This window comes from Orcinus orca, chromosome 1, assembly GCF_937001465.1.
Source record: "Orcinus orca chromosome 1, mOrcOrc1.1, whole genome shotgun sequence".
NCBI classification, from domain to species: Eukaryota; Metazoa; Chordata; class Mammalia; order Artiodactyla; family Delphinidae; genus Orcinus; species Orcinus orca.
In genome coordinates this window covers 152,393,544-152,421,112 of record NC_064559.1, presented here as the reverse complement: position 1 = coordinate 152,421,112, position 27,569 = coordinate 152,393,544, and the positions used below count along the sequence as shown (strand labels likewise).

Sequence of the window (27,569 nt, the reverse complement as noted above, 5' to 3'; positions counted from 1 at the left end):
TATTTCCAGAGCACACTTTCCTGGTAGTGAATCTCCTAATTTTAGCATTTTTTTGTAGTCTGAATAGGATGAATATTTCCCAAGTCAAGTCCTGGTTTCTTTTTGCTTAATAGTTCTTTCAATTTACCCTTTCCTCTTGTATTTTACTACAAACAGCAAGTAGAGATCAGGCCATACTGTCAAAATTTTGCTTGGAAATCTCTTCAGCTAAATATCAAATTTACCTCATACAAGTTATGCTTTCCACATAAGTGTATGATACAATTCAGCTACTGTATAACAAAGATCCCCTTTACTCCATTTTCCATGTTAACATGTTCCTCATTTCCTTCCGAGCCCTCATTAGTAGTGAGGGCTTAGAGTCCACATTGCTATGAGCAGTCTTTTCATGATCATTTAGGTGTTCTCTAAGAAGATACAGATTTTCTGTACCATGCTCTTCACTTCATTCTGAGTCCTCCTTAGTAGAGATAAGGAGGACTCATTACCATCCATATTTCTACTAACAGTATGTTCAAGGCAATCTAGGCTTTTTCAATCATGCAGTTTTAGCTAGAATTTTTCCAGCTCTGTTCACAACCCAGTTCCAAAGCCACTTCTGCATTTTTAGGTATTTGTTACAGGAGTAACCCACTTCCAAGTTCCAAAATACGATTCCTGTGATTGAACTGTAACAAATTATGACAAATTTGGAGGCTTAAAACAATACGTATAACACAACACAACACAAAATTATTATTTTAAAGTTCTGTAGGTGTCATCAGGGCTGTGTTCTTTCTGGAGGCTCTAGAGAAGTATCCATTTTCTCTCCTTTATCAGCTTCTAGAAGCCATTTGCATTCCTCTGCTCACAGCCCCTTCTTTGCATCACTTCAACTTCTTTTCTGTTATGACATCTCCTTCTCTGCCTTCTCTGAACTTCTTACCTTCCTCTTATAAGGACACTTATGATTACATTGGGACACTCAGATAATCTCTCCATCTCAAGACCCTTAAATTAATCATATCTGCAAAGTCTCTTTGTCCATGTAAGGTAATATATTCACAGGCCCTAGGGAGTAGGATGTGCATATCTGTGGGGAGCCAACACAATATTCATCCAACCACACTACCCAAGAGAATTTAAAACATATATCCGGGGCTTCCCTGGTGGCGCAGTGGTTGAGAGTCCACCTGCCGATGCAGGGGACACGGGTTTGTGCCCCGGTCCGGGAAGATCCCACATGCCACGGAGCGGCAAGGCCCGTGAGCCATGGCCGCTGAGCCTGCGCATCTGGAGCCTGTGCTCTGCAACGGGAGAGGCCACAACAGTGAGAGGCCCAAGTACCACAAAAATAAATAAATAAAAATAAAATAAAACATATATCCACAAAAAAACTTGTACATGAATATTCATAGCAGCATATTCTTAATAGCCAAAAAGAAAGAAAATCCAAATGTCCATTAACTGATAAATGAATAAACATGATGCAGTATATCCATACAATGGAATAATATTTGGAAATAACAAAGAATTAAGGACTGATAACAGATGAACTTTGAAAACATCATGCTAAATGAAAGAAGCTAGAAACAAAAGCCATGTGTTATATGATTACAGCTATATGAACTGTTCAGAATAGACAAATTCACAGAGACAGAAAGTAGATTAGTAGTTGCAGGGTCTGGGGAGGAGGGAAGAATGGAAAGAATGAGTATGGGTTTTCTTGGAAGAGGGGATGATGAAAATGATCTAGAATTATATAGTTATGGTAGTCGAACAACTTTGTAAATACTCTAAAAATCACTCAGTTTTACATTCTAAAAGGGTAAAATGTATCATATGTGAATTATGTTTTAATTTTTTAACCTTAAAAAGGATTTGTGCAAATTGCACAAAAACATATGGCCATGTGAACGCTTTGCCAGGCTGCCTCCCAGGATCTGGAAAGGAGTTCATGCAAGTAAGGGGCTTGAAAGTTTGAACTTCATTAAGTTTAGAGGAAACCTGCCTCAGTAGAAGCAATAGGATTTGTTGACAGATGTGATGTCAGGGATGAGAGGGAGAGTAGTTAAGGATGAGTTTAAGATTTGAGACTAAGCAACTGAAAGATGACATTTCTACTTCTGAGTAGAATACTATACAAGATGCAGGGGTTTCGTTTGTTTGCTTGTTTGACTGTGGCAAAAAAAAGTGCAAACATGAGATTTAACCTCTTAACAAATTTTTAAGTGTTCAGTACAGTGTTTTTAACTATAGGCTTCTTGAATTTGAATGTGCACTTCCTTCACCAGATTTGGGAAGTTTTCAACCATTATTTCTTTAAAAAAGCTTTCTGCCCTTGTCTCTCTCTTCTTCTTCTAGAATTTTCATAATGCATATATTGATACATTTTACAGTATCCCATAAGTCCCTTGAGCTTTCTTCACTCTTTTTTATTTTTTTTTTCCTTTTTCTCCTCTGATTGCATAATTTCAAATGTCTCATCTTTTTTTCTGCTTGATCAAGTCAGCTGTTGAATAATCCTAGTGAATTTTCCAGTTCAGCTACCGTGTTTTTCACCTCAAAAGTTTCTGGGTTTTTAAATTAATTTTCTACTCGTTTTTTCATGTATCATTTTCCTAAGTTTGTTGAACATTTTTATGATGGGTATTTTTAATTCTTTATCAGGTAATCCATGTGTCTCTACTTCTTTAGTGTTGGTTTTTGGAGATTTATTTTGTTCCTTTCTTTGGGCCATTCCATGTTTCTTAATGTTCTATGACATTTGATTTTGGTGTCTGCACATTTGAAAAACACCTACGTTTCCCATTTTGTACAGACTAGCTTTGTATAGAGGAGGACCTTTACCAATCAGCCAACTAGATATTCGAAGGATAAGAGATGTAATTTTAGAGGGAAATATCAGTTTTATTCTGGAAATCTTAAGTTTGATATGCCTATTATGTATCCAAATGGAGATGTCAAGAAGGCTGTTAACTATGAGTCTGGGCAGAAGTTCAGGCCAGATCAATACATTTAAGAAATACCAGTATAGGGGCTTCCCTGGTGACGCAGTGGTTGAGAGTCTGCCTGCCGATGCAGGGGACGCGGGTTCGTGCCCCGGTCCGGGAAGATCCCACATGCCGCGGAGCGGCTAGGCCCGTGAGCCATGGCCACTGAGCCTGCACATCCAGAGCCTGTGCTCCGCAACGGGAGAGGCCACAGCAGTGAGAGGCCCACGTACCGCAAAAAACTTAAAAAAATAATAAATAAATAAAATAAAAATGCTGTCTGCCACATAAAAAAAAAAAAAAAAAAGAAATACCAGTATAGGGAATTCCCTGGAGGTCCAGTTGTTAGGACTCTGTGCTTTCACTGCTGATGTCCAGGTTCAATCCCTGGTTGGGGAACTAAGATCCTGCAAGCTGTGCAGTGAAGCCATTAAAAAAGAAAGAAAGAAAGAAATACAAGTATACATGTACAATTTAAAATTATGAGGCTAGATGTGATTACCAAAAGAAAAAGTATGAACAAAATATAATAGCTGTAATTTCTACAGACTGTAATTTTGTACAATAGATACAAGTAGGATTGTCCTGGTAAAATAAAGGAGTGCTCTCATACCCAAGAGTCTTCTTCTACTTCCTGTGGCTCCATGGAACACAATGCTATGGTCTGTATTAATAAACTCAATTAACAATTGGGAGCAGTTGAGGAAGGCAGAATTCTAAGATGGCCCCCAAGATCTGCACCCTCTGGAATACAGAGGTCTTCTCTCAGTTATTCAATCAAACACTAATATAAGTGCTACTGGGATTTTGCAGATATAATTAAAATACCAAATCAGATGGCCTTAAATAGAGAGATTATCCTGCATGACTCTGACCTAATTAGGTTATCCTTTAAAAGGGAATGGACTCTTCTTAATTAAAGAGATTGAAAGTGTGAGAGGGCCCTTGAAAGGAGCCATAGTCAAGGAGTATAGGCCTCTCTAGGCCTGAGAGCTACCCCAACAAGAAAGTAGCTGACAAAAAGCAAGGAAACAGGGACGTCCTTCATACAACCCCAAAGAACTGAATCCTGCCACATCTATGTGAGTTTGCAAGAGGATGCCAAGCTCCAGATGATAATGCAGTCTAGCCAATACCACCATCTTAGCCTTTTGAGACCCTAAGCAGAGAACACAACTACATCATGCCCTGATTTCTGACCTACTTGAATTAATAAGTGAGTGTTGGTTTAAGCAGCTACATTTTCAGTAATTTGTTATGCAGCATTAAAAAACTACTACAGCTATATTTTATTCAAGGTTCTTGCAAAAATTACAACACAGATAATTGAAAGGATTTGTGAGACTCCACAGAGAATTCTCACATAAGGTTTTCAATAAATGTAAATTACACAGTAAAGCAGTAGAAACAGAATGCAGGCAAACATCAGGGGCCCAAGAGCCTTCCAAGTACAGCTTCCCAAAGTCATTATTCACACACGACATGCTGCCTCTCTGGATAAAATCACCAAGATTTGTATGATAAATCTTAGTTTCAGGAGGCATCCTAAAAGTCTCCAGTAGTGTCTTTCATGGCCTTCTGTACACATAGCCAAGCCAGACTATCTGACTTGTAATGCCAGGCATAACTTCTAATAAACCAGCAGTGGGTACCACCAGGACAGTTTCAAACTTTAGTGCATTATAAATCATTGATTATCCCACTGCCCTTATCTCAGCCAAGAGTCAGTGTCAGACTTATAGGCCCCAGAGATAAGCACAGCACTGAACCTCTCCAACTATAAAATAATTCTGTCTCATATGGTTCTGGTTCCCTTCCCCTACTTCACTCTCCTCAAGCAGGATACTATATACTGGCTCTGGTGAGTGAGCAAGCAGGTAGACAAACAAGTAGATAACATTTGGGTCCTTCAGGAAAGGTGGATGGGCCCTTCTTTAGGTGACAAATGTCCAATGCACAGTCCATGCCTGAATAATCAATGCTGTGGTCAGCTACCTGTTGTGAGGTGCTCTAGTTGAGTTCTCTCAACCCACCATCTCTTCTAGCCATTGTTAGGGGATTCCTAGGGCCTAAAGCTGTACTTGCTGGCAAGATGTGGAGGAAGAATTACTAATGAGGATAAACACATAGTGGAACTTCACTGCTGCTTTTGTCGTGCCAACCTGAAGTTAGCTGGAATACTGCCTCCTTCTCTAACTGACCCTACTATTCATATTAGAAGGCAATGGGCCAGATCTGTAATGAGCAGTCCTAGATAGTGAAATAACTCTAAGTACTAATCCTGACCATCTAGAAGTCCTTGTTCCTTATGGACTAACTATGGCCGGTTTTGCTCTCAGCCCCTCCTATTCCATGTCTGAAAATTTTTTTTGTTTAAATTGTTAAACTGTTTATATTGCTCTTTAGCTCTAAAAGTGATTGTAATATAGAAGTGAAAAAGGAAAAAGAGAAAAATCCCCCTTAGCACTCCCCAGAGATAGATAAAATTCAATGTCTGTCATCCCACTTTTTTTCTATGCATTTACAAATGTGCACATGCACATGCATATGTATTTTTTTCACTTGAAGAATGTATCATGGGCATTGCACATCTTTTATTCTTCTCTAAAAGTTATATGTGGTTTCCTATGGTGGGTGTCACATTATTTATTTAATCTGTAACCCATTGATGGACATGTATGTTGTTTCCAATATCTTGCTATTTTAATTATGCAGTGACCAACTCTTCACATACAAATGCAAATACTTGCAAAGAATGGCTTCTTAGAGGCAGAAATGCCGTATCACTAACTATGCATATTTAATTTTAATAGATGCTGCAAGTTTCCCCTCTCAAAACCAGTACTAATTTACACAAACTTTTAGAACTTGTTAGAGAAACCAAGTAATTCTGACTTCCCAGAGGGACTCCTTTTGGTTTGTATTAAGTCACAGGTGATTGGCACTGGATTTTTTAAACATAATTGGATTTACTTTGTATCTTCTACAAAATTCTCTAAGTTTCTGGCTTCTTAGTTTTACCATTTCGTGTTTACTAGCAGCAGCATTTTTTCCCCTTTATTTGTTTTCAGTTTTGTTTCTGTTTTTTTTGCTTCAGTGAAACTTCAGGAAAGATGAGAGATAAACCCATTTTGACATCTGAATCAACTTGCTGTCTATTCATTCACCATACGCTTACACTACGTTTATGCAGGTACTCTGCAAGCACTGAGGATACAAAGATGAAAAGACATAAACTTTACCTTTCAGAAATTCAAGCCTAATAAGAGAAATGCAAATGATAGCAACACAATTAAGAGACAAAAGTAGATGCATAGATAGATAGAAAATAAGACAGGAGAACTGAAGAGTGACTTTCAGAGTGAAAGACAGAGGTTCAAGGTAAAGAAAGACTTGAAAGGTAAGTAGGGGAGAGAGAACAGCTCATGGAAGTTACAGATGGATGAAACAGAAGAGTAGGCTTAGAGAGCTTTAAGTGGTTAGATATGGTTGGCATACAGGTACTTTTGCAGGATAAAAGGAGGCACGATTAGAAAAATGAACTGAAGTAAAAGCACTACAGTCTTTGAATGTCATGCTAAGAATTTGGTATTATCTCATGAATGACAGCCTGAAAATTTTTATGTAGGAGAATAATATGTTTAAGCCTACATTTTAAAATTTACCCCTGATCTGAAGGACGAATTAATCACTAAATCAACATTTTTTTAAAATTTATAACCTACTCTGTGTTAGAAATTGTGATAGGAGCTAGAACTTTAATAAGAACAGATTAAGCACAGTGATAAGTGAAAATTACTATAATAGTTTAGGAAACAAATTATATAACCAGAACTAAGATGTGAAGACAGAAGAAATGAAGAAAAAAATCCATGGATTCAAGAAAATAAAGAAATGACAGAAAGGGGAAGGTGGATAAAAGGGAGAAAGAATCAAATCTGTTGCTTCTAGTTGTAATAGGGATGATTTGGTGGGTAATGCTGTTATTAATTGAAATAAAAGGAACACAGGAAGAGAGGAGGTTGAATACGAGAAGATGGAAGTTCTGAACACATTGAGTTTGAATAACCTTTGGAAAACATAGGTGAAAATGTCTAAAACATAGTTAGAAATATAGCTCTGGAATTTAGTAAAGGTGTCTGAGCTAGCAATAGAGATTTGAGAATCACTGGCATAATAGACCCTATGGAAATAGATAAAAATAGAAGAAAATTGTATGGAAAATCAGAAAGGAAGAGAGTTGTGAAAAATAACACAACAGATATGTAAAAGTTTTACAAACTTTAAAATATTGTATAATATAGCTAATTATTGCTATTGTTGCTGTTGGAACAATTGCACCAAACTACTAGATCTTATCAGAATTTGTTTCACAAAATTAGGGAATTTGTTCACCAGCATATACAAGAACCTAGACCATTTTCAAACATGTAGTAGGTTTTCACTAAATATTTATGTTTTGTCTGGGTGTATTTACTGAATGTCTTGGCCATATGGATTTGTTATGGGGGTGGATTAGCTATTGTGACTTTTCCTGAAGAAACATCTCACAACCCTCTTCAACAGCCGTATAGTCCATGAAGAATTTGAGAGCCAGTTCTTTAACTCTAAAGAACAAAACAAAGCTCAACAAAACAAAACAATATAAAAGGTTTCTTCCTTAAATGTGTAGCCCAAAACAACCATCATTACTTTTTAAATATTCCAACAGTTGTTTTACAGGGTAGTCATTACTATTTATTTCCATTCCAGGTACACATTTTTACAAATTTAAGAAAATACTTTCAGTTAATGTGCAGAAAATGAAAAAGAACATGCATCTGTAGTAAAGTTCCCAATGGGCTAAACTTGCATTATTCATTTTTAGACACCTCCACATACAGCATGACCTCTGTGATTGTCAACGGTGACAGTCTTCTCATATGCTTAACAAGGTGCCAACAGAGTGAAGAAAACCCCAGTGGTACATAGCCCTCCTGCATGCTACGAAAGCTCTCCTTCTGAGAACAAAAACAGTCTCTCCTAATCAGTCAACAGAAATTTTTTGAACTCCTGCTGTATGCTAGACGTTGTGCTACATTCTGAGGGATTTTGAAGGAAACGTGAAACATGCCCATGCCTTCAAGGAAAATATAGGCTTGTTGGGGAGACAAGGTATAAAAAGTAACATATATTGTGTTAAATAAGTTGTCCAAAGAGTAAATGCTACTCTGAGGTCTAGTACTCAAGGTTCCCTAACATTGGTCTGGTTTACCTTCCTAGAGTGTTTCCCTAAATCCACAACTATGAGAAAGTTATCCTTCTTATACCCTTTTCTAAGCCAAATTAAACTGCTTGCTATTCTCCCTGCCTTCAGCTTGCTTTCCTTCTTCTGTGTCCCTGCTTGTACTAATTCTTCCTTCTGGAATATCCTTGCTTTCCTTCATGCTCATGTCTATATTATAGTTTGTACACCTTACCCTTCCTCAAGACCCAGCTCCAATGCAGCACCTCCTCAAAAATGTCCTTATGTTACTAGCTAGAAATAATCTTTCCCTCCTATAAATGCCTCTCTAAGGAGACCTCCACTGCCCCCATTACTTTCTTTCTTATGTCATACTTGTCCCTATCCATGTAGATGCATGGTCACAGAGAACAACCTTTCCTTCTACCTCCTCTACTTCCTGATGAATATTGTCTTAAAGGGATTTTAATTCCTCAGAACCCAGTGAGGCTAACTTGTAGTTTCAGTGCATCCAGTACTATTGATTCTTTCCATCCCCTATGGTGCCTGAAACTGGCTTACAAGCCTATTCTATTTTTTAATGTAATAATTACATAATATTTCATTTGCATTTTGATTAACCACCTGCCCTAACTAGGATGTGAGCTCCTTGAGGGCAGAGAATCTGTTCATTCATCTTAGTAACTGCCCTATGCAAGCCATGTATAGTGGAGAAGCATGTTCAAATTACCATCAACACTTGTTAAAATTTTTGACTTCTGGGTCACACTCTCAGAAATTCTGATTCAGTGGGTTTCATGAGGAGCCCAAGAATCTACATTTTATCAAACTCTTCAGGTGATTCTTATCCACGCAAATTTTAAAATGGTCACCAGTTAATAAGTATTTATTGAGTGAATGCTGACCTTTTTTCTCTCTTAAACTATAACATCATAAGGGAAAGACATGTGACTACCTAATCTTTGTATTTTCCCTAAGTATATGGCCTAGCTGTTTGAACATAGAAACTCAAACGCTGTGGAGCTGACGTATGTTAATGGGATGACTGATGTAATTTTAGCTTTCCCTGAGGCACAGAAGTTGCTGGGCCATGAAGAATGAGCTGGTTTTGGATGGGTGGGGAGGGGTGAGAGCATCCTGGCCAAGAGATTGATATGATCACAATAGATAGAGATGAGGAAACACAAGCGTGCTGAGGGTTTATTATTAGATTAGTGTAACAAGAGTAAAGGTTCTCATGGCAGAGGAATGAGAGATGAGGCTGCTTCCCCACTGTATAAAATAAGCTTTTGTTAGCAGAACTCTCATTTTCATTTTAATTTAATAATAGCAAAAATAAGCGGTTTTGAGGTGATTAATGACCAACGAGAGAGCTACAGTGCTGACTTGGCCAGCACGGCACATATAGAAGTACAAGATTTAGTACAGAATTAACCTGCCCAAACATCTGTTCACAGCTCCATATGAAAAAGAAAAAAATAGACCATAGCATATGTTACAAGTGGAAACCTGGGAAACTTTTTTTCACATCATGTTTGTAGGAATTCATATTTTAGCAGTATTCCTTATTGACTCGCTAATATGAATTTGAACATTAAATAACCATAATAATAATAGGCAAAAATTTAAGAAATCATTCTGTTCACACATGAAGAAAAGAATAACTTGCTACAAAAAAGATAATAAATTTGCAGTTAAAATATATTCCTTTGTTCCTGTGACATAGCCAGCCTTGACCTATACATCTGCAATTAATCCAGTGGGACACGAGTTTATTCATCAAGTTGGGAAATGGTTATTAGCAATCTACTACTTGCAAAGCACTGTACATAAAATGTTAATGGTAAAGCACAATGTGCATGACACAAATTGAAAGGTTCATTCTTACATGGAAGAGAGGTTGGTATGGGAAAATTAGTATCAACAAGTTATTCATTCATTCATTCTTTCATTCTTGGATGAATGAATGTAGCTCTATGACTTTGTTTTATTCTCCGTCATATCCCCCACGCTAAGCACAGTGCTTGAAGTATGTTAAGTGGTCAGTCAAATCTGTTGGATGAATATATTTATTGATTACTCTGTCAGACTCCCAGTATCCAAAATAAAGTGAAAACAGAGATAGTCCCTGCCCTTGTGGAGTTGATAGTCTAGTGAAGAAAGCAAATATTAATCAAATGCATTCAGAAATGTAAAATTCCAGCCATGACAAGTGTTGAGGATCATCTAATGGAGTTTGGCCATACAAAGACTTTCCTCAAGGAGTGATCTTGAACTGAAATCTAAAGGATGAGTGGAAATTAGCCAGGCAAAGAAAAGGAGGAAAAGCACTTTGGGCAGAAGGGATAGTAGAAAAGAACATGATGAGTGACTGCAATATAGATTGAGAGGGAGTAACAAGAGTAAGTGTGGAAAGCTAGGTAGGTAAGGTGTAAGTATGTGATGACAGCTCAGGGAGTTCCAGAATATAAATAGTAGGCAAGATTACATAGGTAAGGAAATTTCTCATTTAAAGTTGATACAATACAAATTGATTTGAGTTATAACCTCAAAACTCATTGCTCATTTGCAATATAAAAGAAAGATTTGTCTGATAAAATGTACCATATTTTTTATAGTGACAAGCAAAATAATCGAGCATGTAATTTCAAATTACATAACCTTGATCCTTGTAGATTGCACCAATAAATAGTATAATTTTACTAAATTACATAGCAGCAATTAGCTCTCAAATGGGAATTAATAAAGAAATCAGCACAGTACCATAAGAATAATTTGGGTATATTGATGTAGAACCCTATTGACAGATATATACCCTGGCGAACAGCTCATTCAACTGTTATGTGAAACTATTAAAAAATATAAAATTTATTGGTATAGTTCACATGATAGAATTTGTGCAGAAAAAAATAAAACCAAGACTTTTAAAGTGTTTTAAAGCAAATGTAGAAACAATGAGATGTTAAAATCATATCACAATACTCTTGAGTTTTCCCTTCCCCACTTGCACATGCACCTATATCCCATAACAGAGTACTGGACATGAGTTTGGTGCTCGGTAAGTACTTGTTAAATGTTAACAAGTACTTACCGAGCACTTGTTAAACTGAAACGGCCAGTTAGAATACTTACAAATAAATATTCCAAGTTTTAATACTAATAATGAGAAGTATTATAAGTTGCTAGATTTAGTTGTTTATTATTATTATTAAGATTATAAGTATTAGAGTAAACAGGTTTAGTAATAGATGTTGTAGAATGATATAAATTTTCTTTACCAGTTCATATTGTTTTATGTGAGATATGGTCAAACATAGTAAATATGCAGCAATATTTATATCTCTTGTGTTCTGATCTGATCTTTAATTGAGAATAAATGTATAAGTGAATAGTAAATATTAGAATGTATTGTAAATGTAGAGGATGACATATTCAGGAGTAATAAATAAAACAAACTATAATATGTTAAGGGTAATAAAATTAAAATATGCACACTTAATAACTAAAATTCTATTTAAAATAACCCATGGAGCTCTAATAATGTTTTGAAGTATTTATATTTCTCAAAGTACAGTTTAAAAGCTTGTGATGTGTAACACAAGATTTTATTGATGTAAATGCCATTACTATGTAGTGAAGTAAAGTAGGATAAGTATTGATACAAGTGTTTCCACTTCTCTAATGGGAACACTAAAATGCAGCATGGTTAAAGGCTTCTACTGATAGATAATACTATTTTTTTTCAGTTAACACATATTTATTAAGCATAAAGCTAAGTGGTAGGGATATAATGGTGTTGACTCATTTTTAGCATTTCCTAATTTCTACAGATTGAAGACAGGATGACTTTGGAACCCAAATATGAATGGGTCTTGTCTTGACTCTGTTCTTGCCTACCTCTAATGAGCTACTCTTGCTACCAAACACTTAACAAAATGATCTTCACATGGAAAGATTTACAATTTTTAACATAGGTTCTAACTTCCACTGATGTAAGGCATAATGATCTGCCTTATCATTTACTGGGTTTCAAGCAGAAAAGATATGTATGCATACTTGACAATCCAGTTTTTTATTTGCTGCATTTCTTACTGTTTAACAGATTGGTGACATAATTTCTCTGTTATTTTTTGTTCAAGTAATTGGGCATTATATACTTAATAGAAAACTAATTACTTATACACCAGATATTGATTACTGATTTTCAAAGCATTTAAATTCTGAATTACATTGAAATCACTCTGAATAGAAGTAGTCTTTTATGATTCAGAAAGTAAATCAGTTTTGCAGTACATCTATTTGACCTTCAAGGGTCATTGCTGACATTTTTGCAACAAGTGCACTGCTAAGTGTTAGGGATTCAGGGATGTAAGCCCTGCTCCAGAGGCTTACAATAATGAGTGTGGAACTAAGAGTTTAAAGAGATTTCAGGTTATTGGTTTGCCAGATAAACTAACTTTCACTGTATTAAATAAGTAAAATCCAATAATGTTATCATCAAGTAGTAAAATAAAAAGAATTTTTCCAGTATCTATAAAAAATAGAACTAATGCTATACATAGATTCTTACGTACATCTTAGCAGTTTCATTAAAAAATATTTCTCACTGCTATTGTAAATTAATCCACATTATGGGGCGGGCTTGACTAACAGCAATAAATAAAAAAAATAGTGACTCAGGTTTGTTTTTCATTCAGTAAAATAACTATATTGGAAAAAATATTTATCTGATACAGAGGAAATAAAACAATTTTAGATATTTTCATAGATTAGCTCATAGGAATTATAAATTATAGAATATGGTGTATCTAAAAGTATATGTCTGTATTTTCAACATTTCAGACATTAATAAGAGAGAGAGAAAATAGGTATAACATAGAAATTATAGTTTACCATAATTATAATTTTCACTAATGAACATCCATATATCACCTAACAATTCTAGAATTTAAAATTGCACTGACAACTGCAAATATTTTTCTGTATCCTGAAAATACTTATAACTATAAAATTTTCTTTAATCAGTCTTTAATATAAGTTTTTCATTTTTACATTTAAGATTTTTTTTTCCCCTGATTTGCTACTTATCCTTTATTGTCTGACTTTAGCAGCTAAAAGTCTGACTCATGTAGCCATATTTTAGGGACCCCAGCCCTAAAACTGCACAAGAGCAGTTTTCAGGGACACATCAGAGTGGCTTGAAGGGTAAATGGGACATAAGAAAGCGAAGATAAATCGTGGCCAAACTTTTTCTAAAGTGTCTCTGTGAAGAAGAGCAAACAAATGGAAAAGTAGCTGGAAGGGACTATACAAGCAATGAGACAAACTAAAGCATGTTTGAATGTGGCTGGAGGCGACCTAGTAGAGACAGAGATTGATGTGTGTTGGAAAAAAGATTACTCCCGGCCTGGATCCCTGCAAAGACAAGAAAAGATGGAAGAGATATGATCCAGATCTCAAATGGACAAAAGGGGATACAAATTTGGGAGGGCCAGAGGTGCTTAGTGAAAGAAAACTCCAGAAGTGACTACAAAACACATAAACATAATGCACTAAATCCAAACTAAATGTATCCCCAACTCAGCTTCAACTAAACACAATTCCAATTGTGCCACATTGCACCCAAGGAACTATGACGGAGGGAAAGTCAATGTAGCAAACAACAGGAATCTTAACTAATTGTTTTTAAAATATATTCCTCTGCAAATTTTTCTAGCCATGCATGTGGGAGGCCTGAAACTTAAGCTTCATTACCTTTGGAATAAATCCACCTCAGATGGTGTGTTTGCTTGTTCATTTGTTTCAGAGAACTATAGGCTAAGTTATAAGCTGGGGTAAGAGGAAGATGCAAGATTGAAGAACTATAATAGTCTTAGAGAGTTGAAAAGTAACTTCTCAGGGAAAAGTAATAGGGTCGCCTGTCAGTATTCAGTCCACATTTCAGGTACTTGTCATGAATTTACAGTAAAACCAGTCAAACAAAGTGTGATTTTCTTCAACTAATCCTGGTGCAGTAGCAGAAAAGGCGGAAAGTTGGATTCAACAAACACTAGGTTCATCTAGGCAAATGTGACAGAAGGTAAGAGGACACATCTGCTGAGAGATGTTTGAGGGAAACTGTTTATAATGATGGAATGTTTATCATGAATCTCCGTGTGGTAAGGAAAGAAAGATAGGCAAATAAAGGTAAATTTAGCATATCAGTGATATATCATATCAATAACTTCTGCTAGGGAGTTCTAGGGTACTGGAGTAAGTGAACTGGAAGTATAGGAGATTATGGTCAGCCAGTGGTATATTTGCAATTGAGACTTCAAAAGTGATACATATACTTGTGATGACAAACTTTAAGTGGGAACTTGGGAGGGAGTTACTGAGATAATGTAGAGGAAAAGACTGATTATGAATATAGATTGTTTTGTTCAATTCAGATGGAAATTTTGAAGCACTAGCATGCACAGATTACCATGGAAGGAATTGGAGATACAGAGGTGAACAAGATTCAGTTTCCTGCTTCAAAGATCTTACAATGTAATTTGCAAAGTGCTACAGTAGGGACAGCAACACAGGAGGAAGAATTCTTAACCCAGTCAGGGATCAGGTGAACAGGCTTTAAGAACAACATTCGCAAAGACCAGACTTCAAGATAAAACTTGATGCCTTTGAGAACAGCAAACAGTTGGGTTTTCCTTGAGGCTCACGTTTAACTGAGGGTGCTGTGAAAGAAAAGGCTGAGAAGTAAACAAAGGTCAGATGAGGGTCATTTTGTCTGATATGGTCAAGGTATGTGGGCCTTGTATTCTTTGGATAATGGAAAAACTGTTTCAAGCAAGAGTGGACATAATGAAATGGCCTACTGGCTGCAGTGTAGACAGAAGGTGGAGGAAGGAAGTAGCTGCAGTTCTTTGGAGAAGAAAGACAAGAAGACCAATTCAAATTATGAGACAAGAATGTATTTGTTATACAGTTTTCACCCTTAAATTTAGATTGAGACAAGGTCATCAAAGTTTGCAATCTAGGTAGAGGGTAGTACATTAAATTGGAAAGCATGAAACCAGAATTGCTTCCCTTGTCCAGTTGTTAATAACATTTTGTAGGACCCAGCCTAGGAAACGTGAAACACCAGAATGTAATCTCCGTAACGGAGCTAACGTTTTTATCTCCAAAGAAATTAACTGAAGAAGTTAAACAGTCTAAAGGCATGTAGGACAGAACAATTGAGAGAATGAACAAATAGGCTTGTCATCAAGAGTTGAACAGTTTTAGTTATTTTGTGCATCAGAAAGAGTTTCCACAGTGCACCATGGAATTCATAAATAAAAGATTTCCCAGTTGTGAGAGCCATAGAGCTGGTAATAAGCTAAGTGTATTATTAAATAAAAAATTGAAGGAAAATGAGGGAAATTTTCTTAAAATGTAGTCATGTTTCCTTGACAAATTGCAAACTCTAACGTTATCAAACAAAAATGGTAAAAGTAAAAAAAAATAATAATACTTTAAAGTATTGATCTCAAAATTTAGAAAAACTATAATAACAAACATCTCAATGAAATATCATAATTGGGTCATTTTGATTGGAGAATATAATTTTTTTTAATTTGCGTTGGTTATTTTACGCTTATTGATTTGAGAAACCACTTTCTAGTGTATTTGTCAGCATTTTGAAGCAGGTTCCATACTGTTGCCTTCCAGTTCTGCATAGTTTCTGGGAATAACAAAGTTTTGTTATTACAATATCTGCCAGGTAATCTCAACAATTTTAAGACATTTCAAATGTAAAGTTCTCTTTTTAAATTTTAAAGTTTCCTAGTTTAATTTTGATAAAATTAGATAAATGTCAGATGTTATGTTTTTCAGTGAACATTTCTCTTAACCTTATTGGAAGAAAAAATTTAATAGGTGTATAGATAAATATAATCAAACTCTATTATCGAAATTAGTGGAATAAAAGTAACACATATAGTCATATCAAGAGAACAGAATAAAACTGCATATACATGACAGGAGTTATTTGAATTTGTTGTAATCATGGAAAATATATGTTCTATTTTTGTTAAAACTGATGTAACCCTTTTCTTAGCTCATTTCAGCTAATAAAAATAAGATCACTTCAAAGATAATTCTACAGTGGTTTAGGTAAGTGTAAATGTAAGACAAGACACTGAAATGTTCTCTAATGTTTTATTAAATTAATGCCTATATACTGTAGGAAATTTGGAAAATACAGAAGAAATGCAAATGAAGAAAAAAATTAATCATTATTCCATCATAATTTTTCTAATGTTTTAAAAATGAAAACAAATATAAAAATTTTAAAGTAATATATTAAACACCTGCCAACCAAAAGGAACAAATGTTAACTATTTTTTGTATTTGAGTTAGATTTCTTTTGTAAAGAAATAAAACACTGTAGATCAAGTAGAAATCTTTTATATTCTCCTTCCTACTCTTACTCCAATCCCAGAACAATTACTGTTTTTAATTTGGTGTGCATCTATTCTATATATTCCTATTTTTACTGTATGTTTATGTATTCATAAATATATAACTTTTTAAAATTTATGTTCAATTGATTTGTGCTATACAAATTTTCTAAACTTGCTTTTCATTAGCTCTTTTTTGCAGGGTATATCTTACATAAAAATATAGATAATTCATTTACATTTTTGTATGCTATACCAACATATTTTATCATAATTTGGTTATCTCTTTCCTTATGCTATAGTTTATTTAAAGCGTGACCAACTTTTTAATATTATTAATTATTCTACAATGAAATTTTTCTGCAATAAGATTTTTCCATATTTCAGATGATTTCAGTAAGATAGTTGCCCCGAAGCAAATGAGAACACTTTTGAGAACTGATACATATTTGAAAATGTTTTCCTAAAAGACCAAACGAATTTATAATCATCAAAGCAGTTTATGTGAGTGCCCAGCTCACAGCACCTTCATCAGCATTGAATATGCCAAGCCATTCTTGATTTAATTCACTCATTTTTAATACAAACAATTGACTTTGAGAATGAAATTAAGCGGTATGAAAAAAGGCAATTTATGTGTTTGGTTGGGTGTAAGCCATTTAGTTTAGCTCCGAGATCCACTTTAAAATTGTCTATTGGTCATGAGACGTCATTGCATCTTCATGTTGTTTCAGCAAGGTTATGTATTGATCTGCTGAATACATTTTGTCTCTGTTTTTATTAGAAAGTTGCTGAAATTTCCTCTGTGACATATTTTATTATAACATCCAGTAATAAAAATATTATCTTTTTTTAGAAATCCAGCATATGCTTTACTTTCTTTATTGGGCATTTGTGATCACAAGCATTCTTCATTATTTCAGAATTTCAGTCTTAAGCTGTAAGATGATGTCATTTTTGGAGCCAGGAGACTTGAGTAATAATCCCAGCTGCAGTTATGCAACCCTCATCAACCTATTCTCATTTTCCCCAGAAAATGATTATCAGATTCTTCATCTGTAAAGTAGGACTCTTATTACCTTATTATATTATTAAATAAATTAAATGAGAACTTTTGAAATAAAGTAGAAATATAGGTTGGCAACAGTAATCTCCTAGTTGTCTTAGATGTCTAGGGTCCCCAATAGAACCCGTTGTGAGAGGTATTTTAGAGGTATAATTGATCAGTTTTATCTTACACTTTGTGTAACACAGCCAAGGGAGCAAACTATGCAGTCCACCAAAGGTTACCCAAATCCTCAGAGATCATGCAAGACCTTATGTTCCCACAGCGTCCTCCCCTGCCCACACACACCAAGAAGTCATACTACCCAGGGTTACAAGCTTGAATTTTTTCATTGCCTGGAACTACTTCAGAAATCTTAAACTCTGAACTTTTGCTCTCTCATTCTAATTTTTTATCCTTCTACTTCTCTCAATCTGTCACACTTACTATACTCCTCTTTGACCTCATGGAAACCTGAAATCTCCTATTTCTTCTGTTTTTTCCTAGACTGTCAGTTTCCCACCTGGCTCCCCCAAAAGTTAAAATAGTTACCATTGATAGAGCTTTTTTTTTTTTTTTTTTTTTTTTTTTTTTGCTGTACGCGGGCCTCTCACTGTTGTGGCCTCTCGCGTTGCGGAGCACAGGCTCCGGACGCACAAGCTCAGCGGCCACGGCTCACGGGCCCAGCCGCTCCGCAGCATGTGGGATCCTCCCGGACAGGGGCACGAATCCGTGTCCCCTGCATCGGCAGGTGGACTCTCAACCACTGCGCCACCAGGAAAGCCCAATAGAGCTCTTTTGACTGCCCTTAATTTCCTCTTTGATTCCCCTCCAACGATTCCAGTATGAACCATTCTCCCAAAATGATCTTCGTATAGAAAATTCTTGCCCTGCCAGCTCAACAGATTACCTTGCTCCTTACTTCATTAAGAGAATTTGAGACCTTCAGAAATGTCCCTCTCAACTTCCAGCCTTCCCCCACCATGGCCACCTACAACCACATCAACCTTACTACCTTCCCTTGAGTCTCAGTAAATGAGGTGTCTCACTTCTATTCAAGGGCAGACCCTCTTTTTGTGCTATCAATCCCATCTTTTTTGTCACCTCTTGGAATTTACTCCATTAATTTATACCATTTTGTCTGTCCTTAATCTGTTCCTCTTTGCTAGTGTCTTCCTATCAGCTTTCTTTTTTCTCAACTTCCTCAATTTCTACCTAGCCCCACAACTTCTCTCCTCACCTCTCATCCAAACTTTACAAAGAATACTCTATCTGTATTGTCCGCATTTATTTGCCTCATTTATCTTCAACCCACTATAATACAGTTATCACATGAAATGGCTATCAGTAAGGTTACCAGCATGCTGCTATTTCCAAAATTGAGTGGACATCTTCATCTCTTATTTTACTGGACACTTCTCCAGTGTATGATACTCTTGTTCACTTACTTATTCTTAACACAGTTCTGTTCATTGGACTTTAATAACCCTTTAAACTCCTCTGGACTCCATTTCTTCTTGCCTTCTTCTGTAGTTTGCCCTTCTGTTACTGACCCTTTCGAGTCGGGCCCCAACAAGGGTCCTTCTGCTTGGTGTTGCTTGTGCCAATAGAATGAGACTGAGTTCAGTTCCGAAGCAAAGGAAAGCTTTATTCTTTGATCAGAGAATGGAGAGGTGCAAGCTCGTGCCCTAGAGCACAAGTTCTCCCCTACGGACTATGGGCTGGGCTGCTTCATAGGGGTCTCCTCAACAGGGCAGGGGCAGCGTTCTCCTGGGTCTGGTGCAGCTGTGCTGCTTCCGGCAGTCACTCCAGATCGCAGTGCTGGGTACAGCGTCTCTACACATGGCGCACTGCCGCCATCTTGGATTTCGGTATCATGCACAGCACTTCTGCACACGGCCTAGAGCTGAGGTGTTGGGCTCAGCTGTCTTGCACGAGGAACTCTAGTCTGAAGTGAGGGGGGCAAGGCCTCTTCACCCGACACCCTATGAGCAAGTGAAACTAGACGAAGTACAAAGGAAAAAAAGGTTAGAACTTATTTTATTACCAAGATCCTATTTTTATTTCTTGGGAATTGTTAATGGGCTTTGACAGCAGCACTTCCTGTTTTCAACTCTCAAGTGTTAGTGTTCCACAGGGCTCCTTCCTCGGTCACCTGCACCTCTGAGTCCCTTCACATTCCCCGTAGGGAGCTCATCCACATGGGTTTCTATTTCCACAAAATGCTTAAGTCGTACAACCTTAGCACAGACCTATTCCTTAAGCTTCAGATTTTAATAGCCACCTGATTTCTGGACATCTCCACCTGTGTCTCACAGGAACCTAAAGCTAATCATGATCAAAACTACATTCAGTCTCTTTCATAAATCTGCTCCTACCTCCAAATTCTGCACCTCCACTGGTGGCACTACTAAGTACTGGGAAACTGGGGGCCATGCATCTTCTAAGCGTTTTCTGAATCCAACTTAACTTTATTCCTCATTATCTCTTTTATTACTAGTCCTAATAAGCTTTTCTGGTTTCTTTTTTCCACCAGGATAGAGTGATACATATAAAACATTGATCTGCCAAAATCACTTTCCTTTAGAAAGTTTTTATGCTTCTAGACCATAAGGTAAAGTCCCACCTCCCTAACAAAACATGAGGCCTTCACAGACCGGCACCTTCTTTTGTTAGCCTCATTTTCTGCTACTTACTCCTTTTTAAACTTGACAATCGTGTAAAGCAAACTGCCTGTTGTTACCATTCCTACACCATGCTGTTTCTCACCACTCTGCTTCTGGCTAAAATGTGTTTCCTCTCCTCTCCTCTCTTCTGACCAGCTCCTTCATATCTCAGCGACATGAATCCATGTCTGGTTTCCCTCAATACTAAAGCATATAGGTACCCCCTTCTTTATATTCCCATAATGTCATGTATTTGTTCTTTGTATGTTTGCTCAAGAAATAGACCATGGGTTTCTTGAAGGCAGAGACCATACCATGCATTATGACTCTAGTGCAGTGCCTGGAACTTAGAAGCTGTTTAATAAGCACTTACTGAATGAAGGGATAACTAAATTATGAAAGTACTATATATTCCTTCTTGTCATTCTTTTTCTCATATGGTGTCACTGTGTGGCAGAGGCAGTAGTGTTCACCAAATATTCCATGAATTCCTCCTACATTTCCCAGCCTTCCCTAAACTTAGGTCCTAGCCATATAAACAGTTCTGGACAATGAGCTATAAGCAGAAGCGATAAGTGTCACTTCCAGCCTGAGATCTTTAAGAGCAGTGGCTAGTTTTCCATAGTCGTTCCTGCTTTGGCTCTTCTGGAAGTCTTGATTTGCAGGTAACAGAAGATCATGGGGTAAGAAGTAATCCTGTTGTGTTAAGACACTGAGATTTCAGGATTAATTTGTTACCACAGCATAATCTAGTCCATCCTGAATAAGGCTCATTGTTTCAAGTTTATACACTAATCTCTATCTTATTACATACATAAAGTTGTGTTGAACTTATCAGGTATGCAACTCTTTCTCTTCTCCTAAAGTCTGCATGATGCCTGGGCTTAGAAAAACTGCATCATGTGACCGATGTTTTCCAGTACAGAGATGGAGTAGTTCACTACCTGTTCCCTATGATGTAAGTGACAGTGGAATATTTCCTACACAAAGTATCCCCCCGCACTTACTCATGCAGTCCTTTTTTTCCCTGTCATAACTTTAAGTTTTGATGCTTGTTATAAATGAAACTTCTCCCAGGAATAGTACCACATTCCACTGCAATTGCAGGCTAAAGGTATCAGAGACTATTGCCAAAGTAGTCCTGGAAGTCTCTGAAGTGTATTGTACTGACCCACAATTATCAATAGTCTAATAGTAACATTGATACAATTCCATTCTTTTCCACAAGTATTCTATCAAATACACTGGCTTTCCTAATTAGGTCTCAAATTTTATTAAACTATGGTTGTATCTTCTTTCAGTGATAATTTTTTCAGTTGGAAGAGACAAAAAACTCTGACTTCAGGTGTGGCTTAATTCTAGACTTATATGATGTCATCAGGATCCATCTTTTAACTCAAACAGGCTTTGCCCCTTTCCTCATGCCTGAAGCCCCCAGGACTGTACCCTGCCAGTTTCAAATCCAGCAGGCAAGAGCAAGTCTTTTCCCCAGAAGTCCCAGTCAGAGAACCGTTTCTTCTTATCTGCTCTGAATGGATCCTTGAGCCAAACCCTGTGGCCAGGTGAAGATAATGCACTAATTAGCTTAGGCCTTTGTCAGTTCCCTGAAGTGGTAAAAAGGATTCAACTTCAAGGGAAGCAGGTGGCCTTAGGGTGAGGGAGGGGATGATTTCTGAAAAGAAAACAACAAGAGGTCATCATAAATCAAGAAATGATGCTGGCAGCAATAACAACCTCTATCTTCTATATATAGTCTGCCGCCCAGGAGATAGAAGCTAGAGACAGCTTCTAGTTAGGGAGTTAAAGTGTTTCATTATGCGCTGTAGGTTACACCTTGATTATATTCTCTCTCTTTTTTCTCTGGACTTCTCTACATTATTCTTTTCTCCCATATGATGCCTTGTGTTTTAGTTATTTATATGCATTTGTCTCCCCAATTAGATCATCAGCTACTTCCAGGCAGGAACTGAGTTTGAATAACTGTGGATCCTGCACTGTGTGTTTCTCGTAGTAGGCATCCTCACTATTCAACAACTAATTATTTGTTGAGTAAATGAAAAGATTTCTTATCTTTCTTAGAGTGGGTTTATACTATTAACACATCATGGTAATGTAATGCCTGGGAGCTGGGTGAGGGGAGGGAGATGTTCTTGTGTATGGTGTTAATACACACATATGATAAAAACCTACTATTTACCAAGTATCATGGCAAACAATGGGGATATGAGGATACAGTGATTAAAAACCAAACATTGCCCTTCAAAAAGTTATACTCTAGTGAAGAAGACAGAGTAGAGTATAATAAATACTACAAAGGATAATTGTAGGGTGTTAAGGGAGAGTAATAGATTTTAACTTTTATTATTGTTGTTCTGATTGTTTCCACATAAATTCTAGGTTGGCTACCTCAGGGATTACCAGTTTTGCTGGAAGAGGTCTGTTAAACTTGGAATTTCTTATAGGATTAACACTAGATTCCCAAATCAAAGTTCCAGATCCAAGAAATTACATCTTGTATTGTGACAAGAAAAGACTAATTTAGTTTTCTTCTCCTCTCTCTTTTCTCCCTACTCCTCTCCTAGCCTGAAGTTCTGGATCAAATACAAAATTTAAGGGAGCTGTGGATGGATAATAATGCATTGCAAGTGCTACCTGGGGTATGTAAGTTTTTATTATGCCATGTTGTCTAGCATCTATGTTGTATATTAATTGTAACTGATAATGATTAATCTTACATCTTAAATCCCAGTGTTTTCATTTCAAAGTTAAACATTTGTTAGGAGTGTTCCATCATCAAGTGTTTTTCACTAATTTGTTTTTTTTAATATTTCATATAACTTTTATGAGTGTTATAGGTGTGTAAAATGTATGAAAATTTTTAGTGTTCTCTTAGGTGTATATTTTTCATCTCCTTCCCTATTTACTGTTTTTCAAAAGCTGAAACGTTCATATTGTTAAATGAAAAACAATGCTATACATAATACCAAGTCTTAGTTTTACAAAAGCAACCTTCTTGTAGGTAACTAGATAATGGTTTCTGCTCATATTGTTAGAGCTCTTGCACAATACAAATCTCTCTCTCTTGGTTCAGGTGATTTCCAATAGAACATATTTGAGTTTTTGAAAAAGGCAAGGAGCATAAATTGTTAAAAATAGAAAGTTAAACTAGAATCGATTTTTCTTCTCAACTAACAGAACATCCAATAATACCTCCTGAAAAGTAGGTTTATCAGTCAACTCATTGAGTGTGACTATTCATTCCTTTTTCATCCAGTGAGAGAATGGCTTTCCATAAAACACTGCTTCTTACCACTCATAACACATGCACTTGAATATAAGCATGTACACACACACACACACACACACGCACCACCACCACCAACAACAACAACCACCACAATGGTCTCTGGTGAAAGCCAACTCTAAACTCCTTGCATTGGGCTAAGAAGCCAGGGCAGCTGGTTGTGTAATAATTCTTCAGCCACTGAGATTTAGATGTATATTCCCAAAGTCAAACTTATTCCTTGTTTGAATTAACATTTAAATTTTTTTAAATGATTGCAAAAGCAACAAGAACAGGAAGCTTATTCTCTTTTGAACAAGCATGGGACCACATAAAGAAGAAAATATGACAAAAGATTAGGGAAAAAATACTTTCTCCTCTCACCAAAGGAATACATTTCTACTATCATCACAAATGCAAAACAGAAAAGCATGCATGTTTTCTATTTATTGATTTATTCAAAAACCATTTGAAACCACAAATATACCTCTATGAACTAGAAACCATGTTAATGTCAGGGTTACAAAAATAATATACTCAATGACCTTGAATATATTTGTTTGAGGGGCTCACATATAACATGAGAGACAAATCTGTATTCCACTACACATAGCAGAGACTGATTTGTATCATATTCAAGGTATGTACTACCCCTGGGGCAACAAGTAAGACAGTGATCAATCCCTTATGCAAATACTGAGGAATCAGAATGTCTGTCTAGTTGGAAAAGTTTATACATGCTTCTTCAATGTATTCATGTATTCAAAAACACTTACATAGCATTTATCATGGGCTAGGCGCTATCTAGCTATTTTACAAATGACTCACCAAATTCTCACAGCAACCCTGTGAAGCAGATTTATTACCAACCCCATGTTATAGATGAGGAAACTGAAACAGAAAGAGTAAGTAACTGGGCCAAGGTCACACAGCCAGTAAATGGTGGGTCTGTAATTCATACCAGCTCCAGAGGCTTTTGTTCCTCTGATGCTCCAAAATTCTGTTGCTATAGAATCAATAGAAGGTATAAATGAGAATTAGGCTCATCTTACTTTTCACAGTTACTCCATTCCCCAAATCCAACCTTGGAAATCAACTCAGACCTCTAATCCCTTAGTTAGTGTATTATTTAAATGGAAAAGTAGTGATTAAATCTTCTGTAAAACAGTGCTGCCTAATTTTTTCTCCTTCAAAAGTAGATTTTTTATTACATACTTCCAAGTTTAAGTGGATTTCCCACTTTAGTTAGTACACTTGAATTCCACATTTTGTGATGCTCCTTGTGGGAATACCCCACACCTCCCTGCCCTAAACAGACATGGTTTCCTGGATGTCCAGTGCTGGCAGTTAGTTGTTATGCAATTACCTAGACATGCTTGACTTTGAAAGGCTAATCTTGAATGCAGTCTTCAGCCCATGTCTGACAGTTTCACAGGATAATTAATCCTAAATATTTAGTGTTATAAGACAGAGGTCCCCAACCCTTGGGCCATGGACCGGTACCAGTCAGTGGCCTGTTAGGAACCAAGCCACACAGCAGGAGGTGAGCAGTGGGTGAGTGAGCGAAGCTTCATCTGTATTTACAGCCACTCCCCATGGCTGGCATTACCGCCTGAGCTCCGCCTCCTGTCAGATCAGCAGCGACATTAGATTCTCACAGGGGCACGAACCCTACTGTGAACTGTGCATGCGAGAGATCTAGGTTGAGAATCTAATGCCTGATGATCTGAGGTGGAGCTGAGGCAGTGATGCTGGCACTGGGGAGCAGCTGCAAATACAGATTATCATTAGCAGAGAGGTATGACTGCACAGAGATCATAATAAATCGATTGCTTGCAGACTCATATCAAAACCCAGTCAGTGAGCGGCAAGTGAAAACAAGCTCAGGGCTCCCGCTGATTCTGCATTATGGCGAGTTGTATAATTATTTCATTATTTATTACAATGTAATAATAAGAGAAATAAAGTACACAATAAATGTAATGCTCTTGAATCATCCCAAAACCATCCCCCCTCCCCCGCCCCGGTCTGTGGAAAAATTGTCTTCCACGAAACGAATCCCTGGTGCCAAAATGGTTGGGGACTGCTGTCATAAGACACAGGGAAAAAAAGCATGTTCCTTTTTATTTTTAGTTCATGTACCAAAATACATTAAGTTAATATACTTTTTAAATACTTTTGGAAGCCTGGGCTTTCATTTTTCCACTGTTTTTCATAAATCAGAGAAGCAAATAGATAATGATCAAACATTAGTTTGCTACAGAGGTCTGTCTTGTGGCCATCACTCTAAGATCAATCAACCAAAATATGACTAAACAGCAAACTCCAGTATCTTCTTTTGCTTGTGATGGCTTCGACATTTTATTTGTTGCCCACCACTCATCTGTAGGCCCCTCTATGTTCAGAGAGATGTTGGAGCAACATTCAGCATCCTCAAGAACTCTGAGACATTGGGCCTCAAAGGCCTTTATCACTCCAGGCTACTATTGCTTTTATAAGATGTTTGAAAGTAAGGCTTTAGAAAGATAAAAATAAAGACCAAATTGTTATTTTGCTTCCAAAAAAAAGATATTTAGAAACTTCACACCAAAATATTTATTGAGTTTGCTGGAGATAGCAATTCAGGAAGCTTCAAAGAGAAAAGAAATTTTCTCATCGTAATGAAACAAAAAAAGAAATATACACACACATAGACACATAATCATATATATTATTCTTTCTATGCTCATTAGAAGAGATGAGCTAAGGTAACATAATAGTTCCTTGGGGTGGAGAGATATAAGTAAAGTGACAGTATTTTTCCAAGGAACATATTTCTAGGCATGAGGAGAAACTCAGCCCCATGGCCTGACTCACCCAGAGTACCCAGTTCCGAGCCTAGCAACTATTCACCTGTTCTAAGACTGTGTTCACCCTCTGCCCACATGCGGAACTGGAGGAGCAGGGCTAGAGATATGAGCTGAGTTAATTAAGGCATCAGTCAGAAAGTGCTAATGTAATCGGTAGGCTTTGCAGTCTGAATTCCGGTAAAAACGAGTTTGAATTTTAGCTCCACCCCTTATTAATGGAGCAACTTTGGAATGTTACTTGTAGTATATCCTGTCGTGCATCATCCTCCTGGATGAACTCCCCAGCTTCTGGGCATGCTGCTTGCAGCTCTCCACCCTCTTCAGGAATTGCCTCAGCTGAGAGAACTTTCTCATGCAGGGTTACACCCCTATTCCAGGAGACCTGCATCCAATGATCAATCAAATAAGACTCTGAAGGCCTGGCCCCTTCCCTGCTACTTCAATACTATTTGAAGGGTCAGCTGAGGAATTCCTCAAAACTTCATCATAGCCCACCGTCATCTGTCCAATCCTGCTTCCTTCCTTCCCTCTTTCTTTCCCCTGGTATTAATCCCAAGAATCTCTCTCATAAATTTCTCTTTGTCTCTAATTCTCAAGGAAACCAGCGTGTGACATTACTTAACCTCTAAGCTTTATTTAATGTGTGTCCAAGTGCAGATTCTGATTCAATAGGTCTGGAGTGGGTCTGGATTCCACATTTCTGACAAACTCCCAGGTTGTACTAATGCTGCTGCTGTGTAAAACACATTCTGAGCAGCAAGAATATAAAGTATTATGTCAAGTAATATGTATAAAGTACTTAACACAGTGCCAAGTGTGTGCTTGAGTAATAAATTTGTTTATGTAATATTTATGTGTTTATACTCTGTCAAATAAGTAGAGACAGCATAGTAAATTGTATACAGGTAGACCAACAAGCAGATGACCCACTGAACACAGATATATGTGGGACATTTATTTGCAACTCATGCCCTTAAAGAAAAGGAAAATGAAGGATTTTATCTTGCTCTAATTCCCATAGTACATGTCCAAGCTAAACAATCACTATTCACTCCCTGCCCAATGTATGACCTGATTCCTCCCCTGTCCTCAGTAATCAGTTACTAA

The 27,569-nt window shown here is 36.9% G+C and overlaps 1 protein-coding gene across 5 annotated transcripts in view; it reads left to right on the top strand.

Moving 5' to 3' along the window:
* LRRC7 (leucine rich repeat containing 7) overlaps positions 1–27,569 on the top strand; it is a 502,831-nt gene that overhangs the window by 331,493 nt on the left and 143,769 nt on the right. For all 5 annotated transcript variants that reach the window (XM_049699435.1, XM_033407473.2, XM_004280746.4 and 2 more), the window contains one exon: positions 22,913–22,987. In XM_049699435.1, coding sequence (XP_049555392.1) covers positions 22,913–22,987 — 75 coding nt within the window. The remainder of the gene's footprint in view (positions 1–22,912; positions 22,988–27,569) is intronic.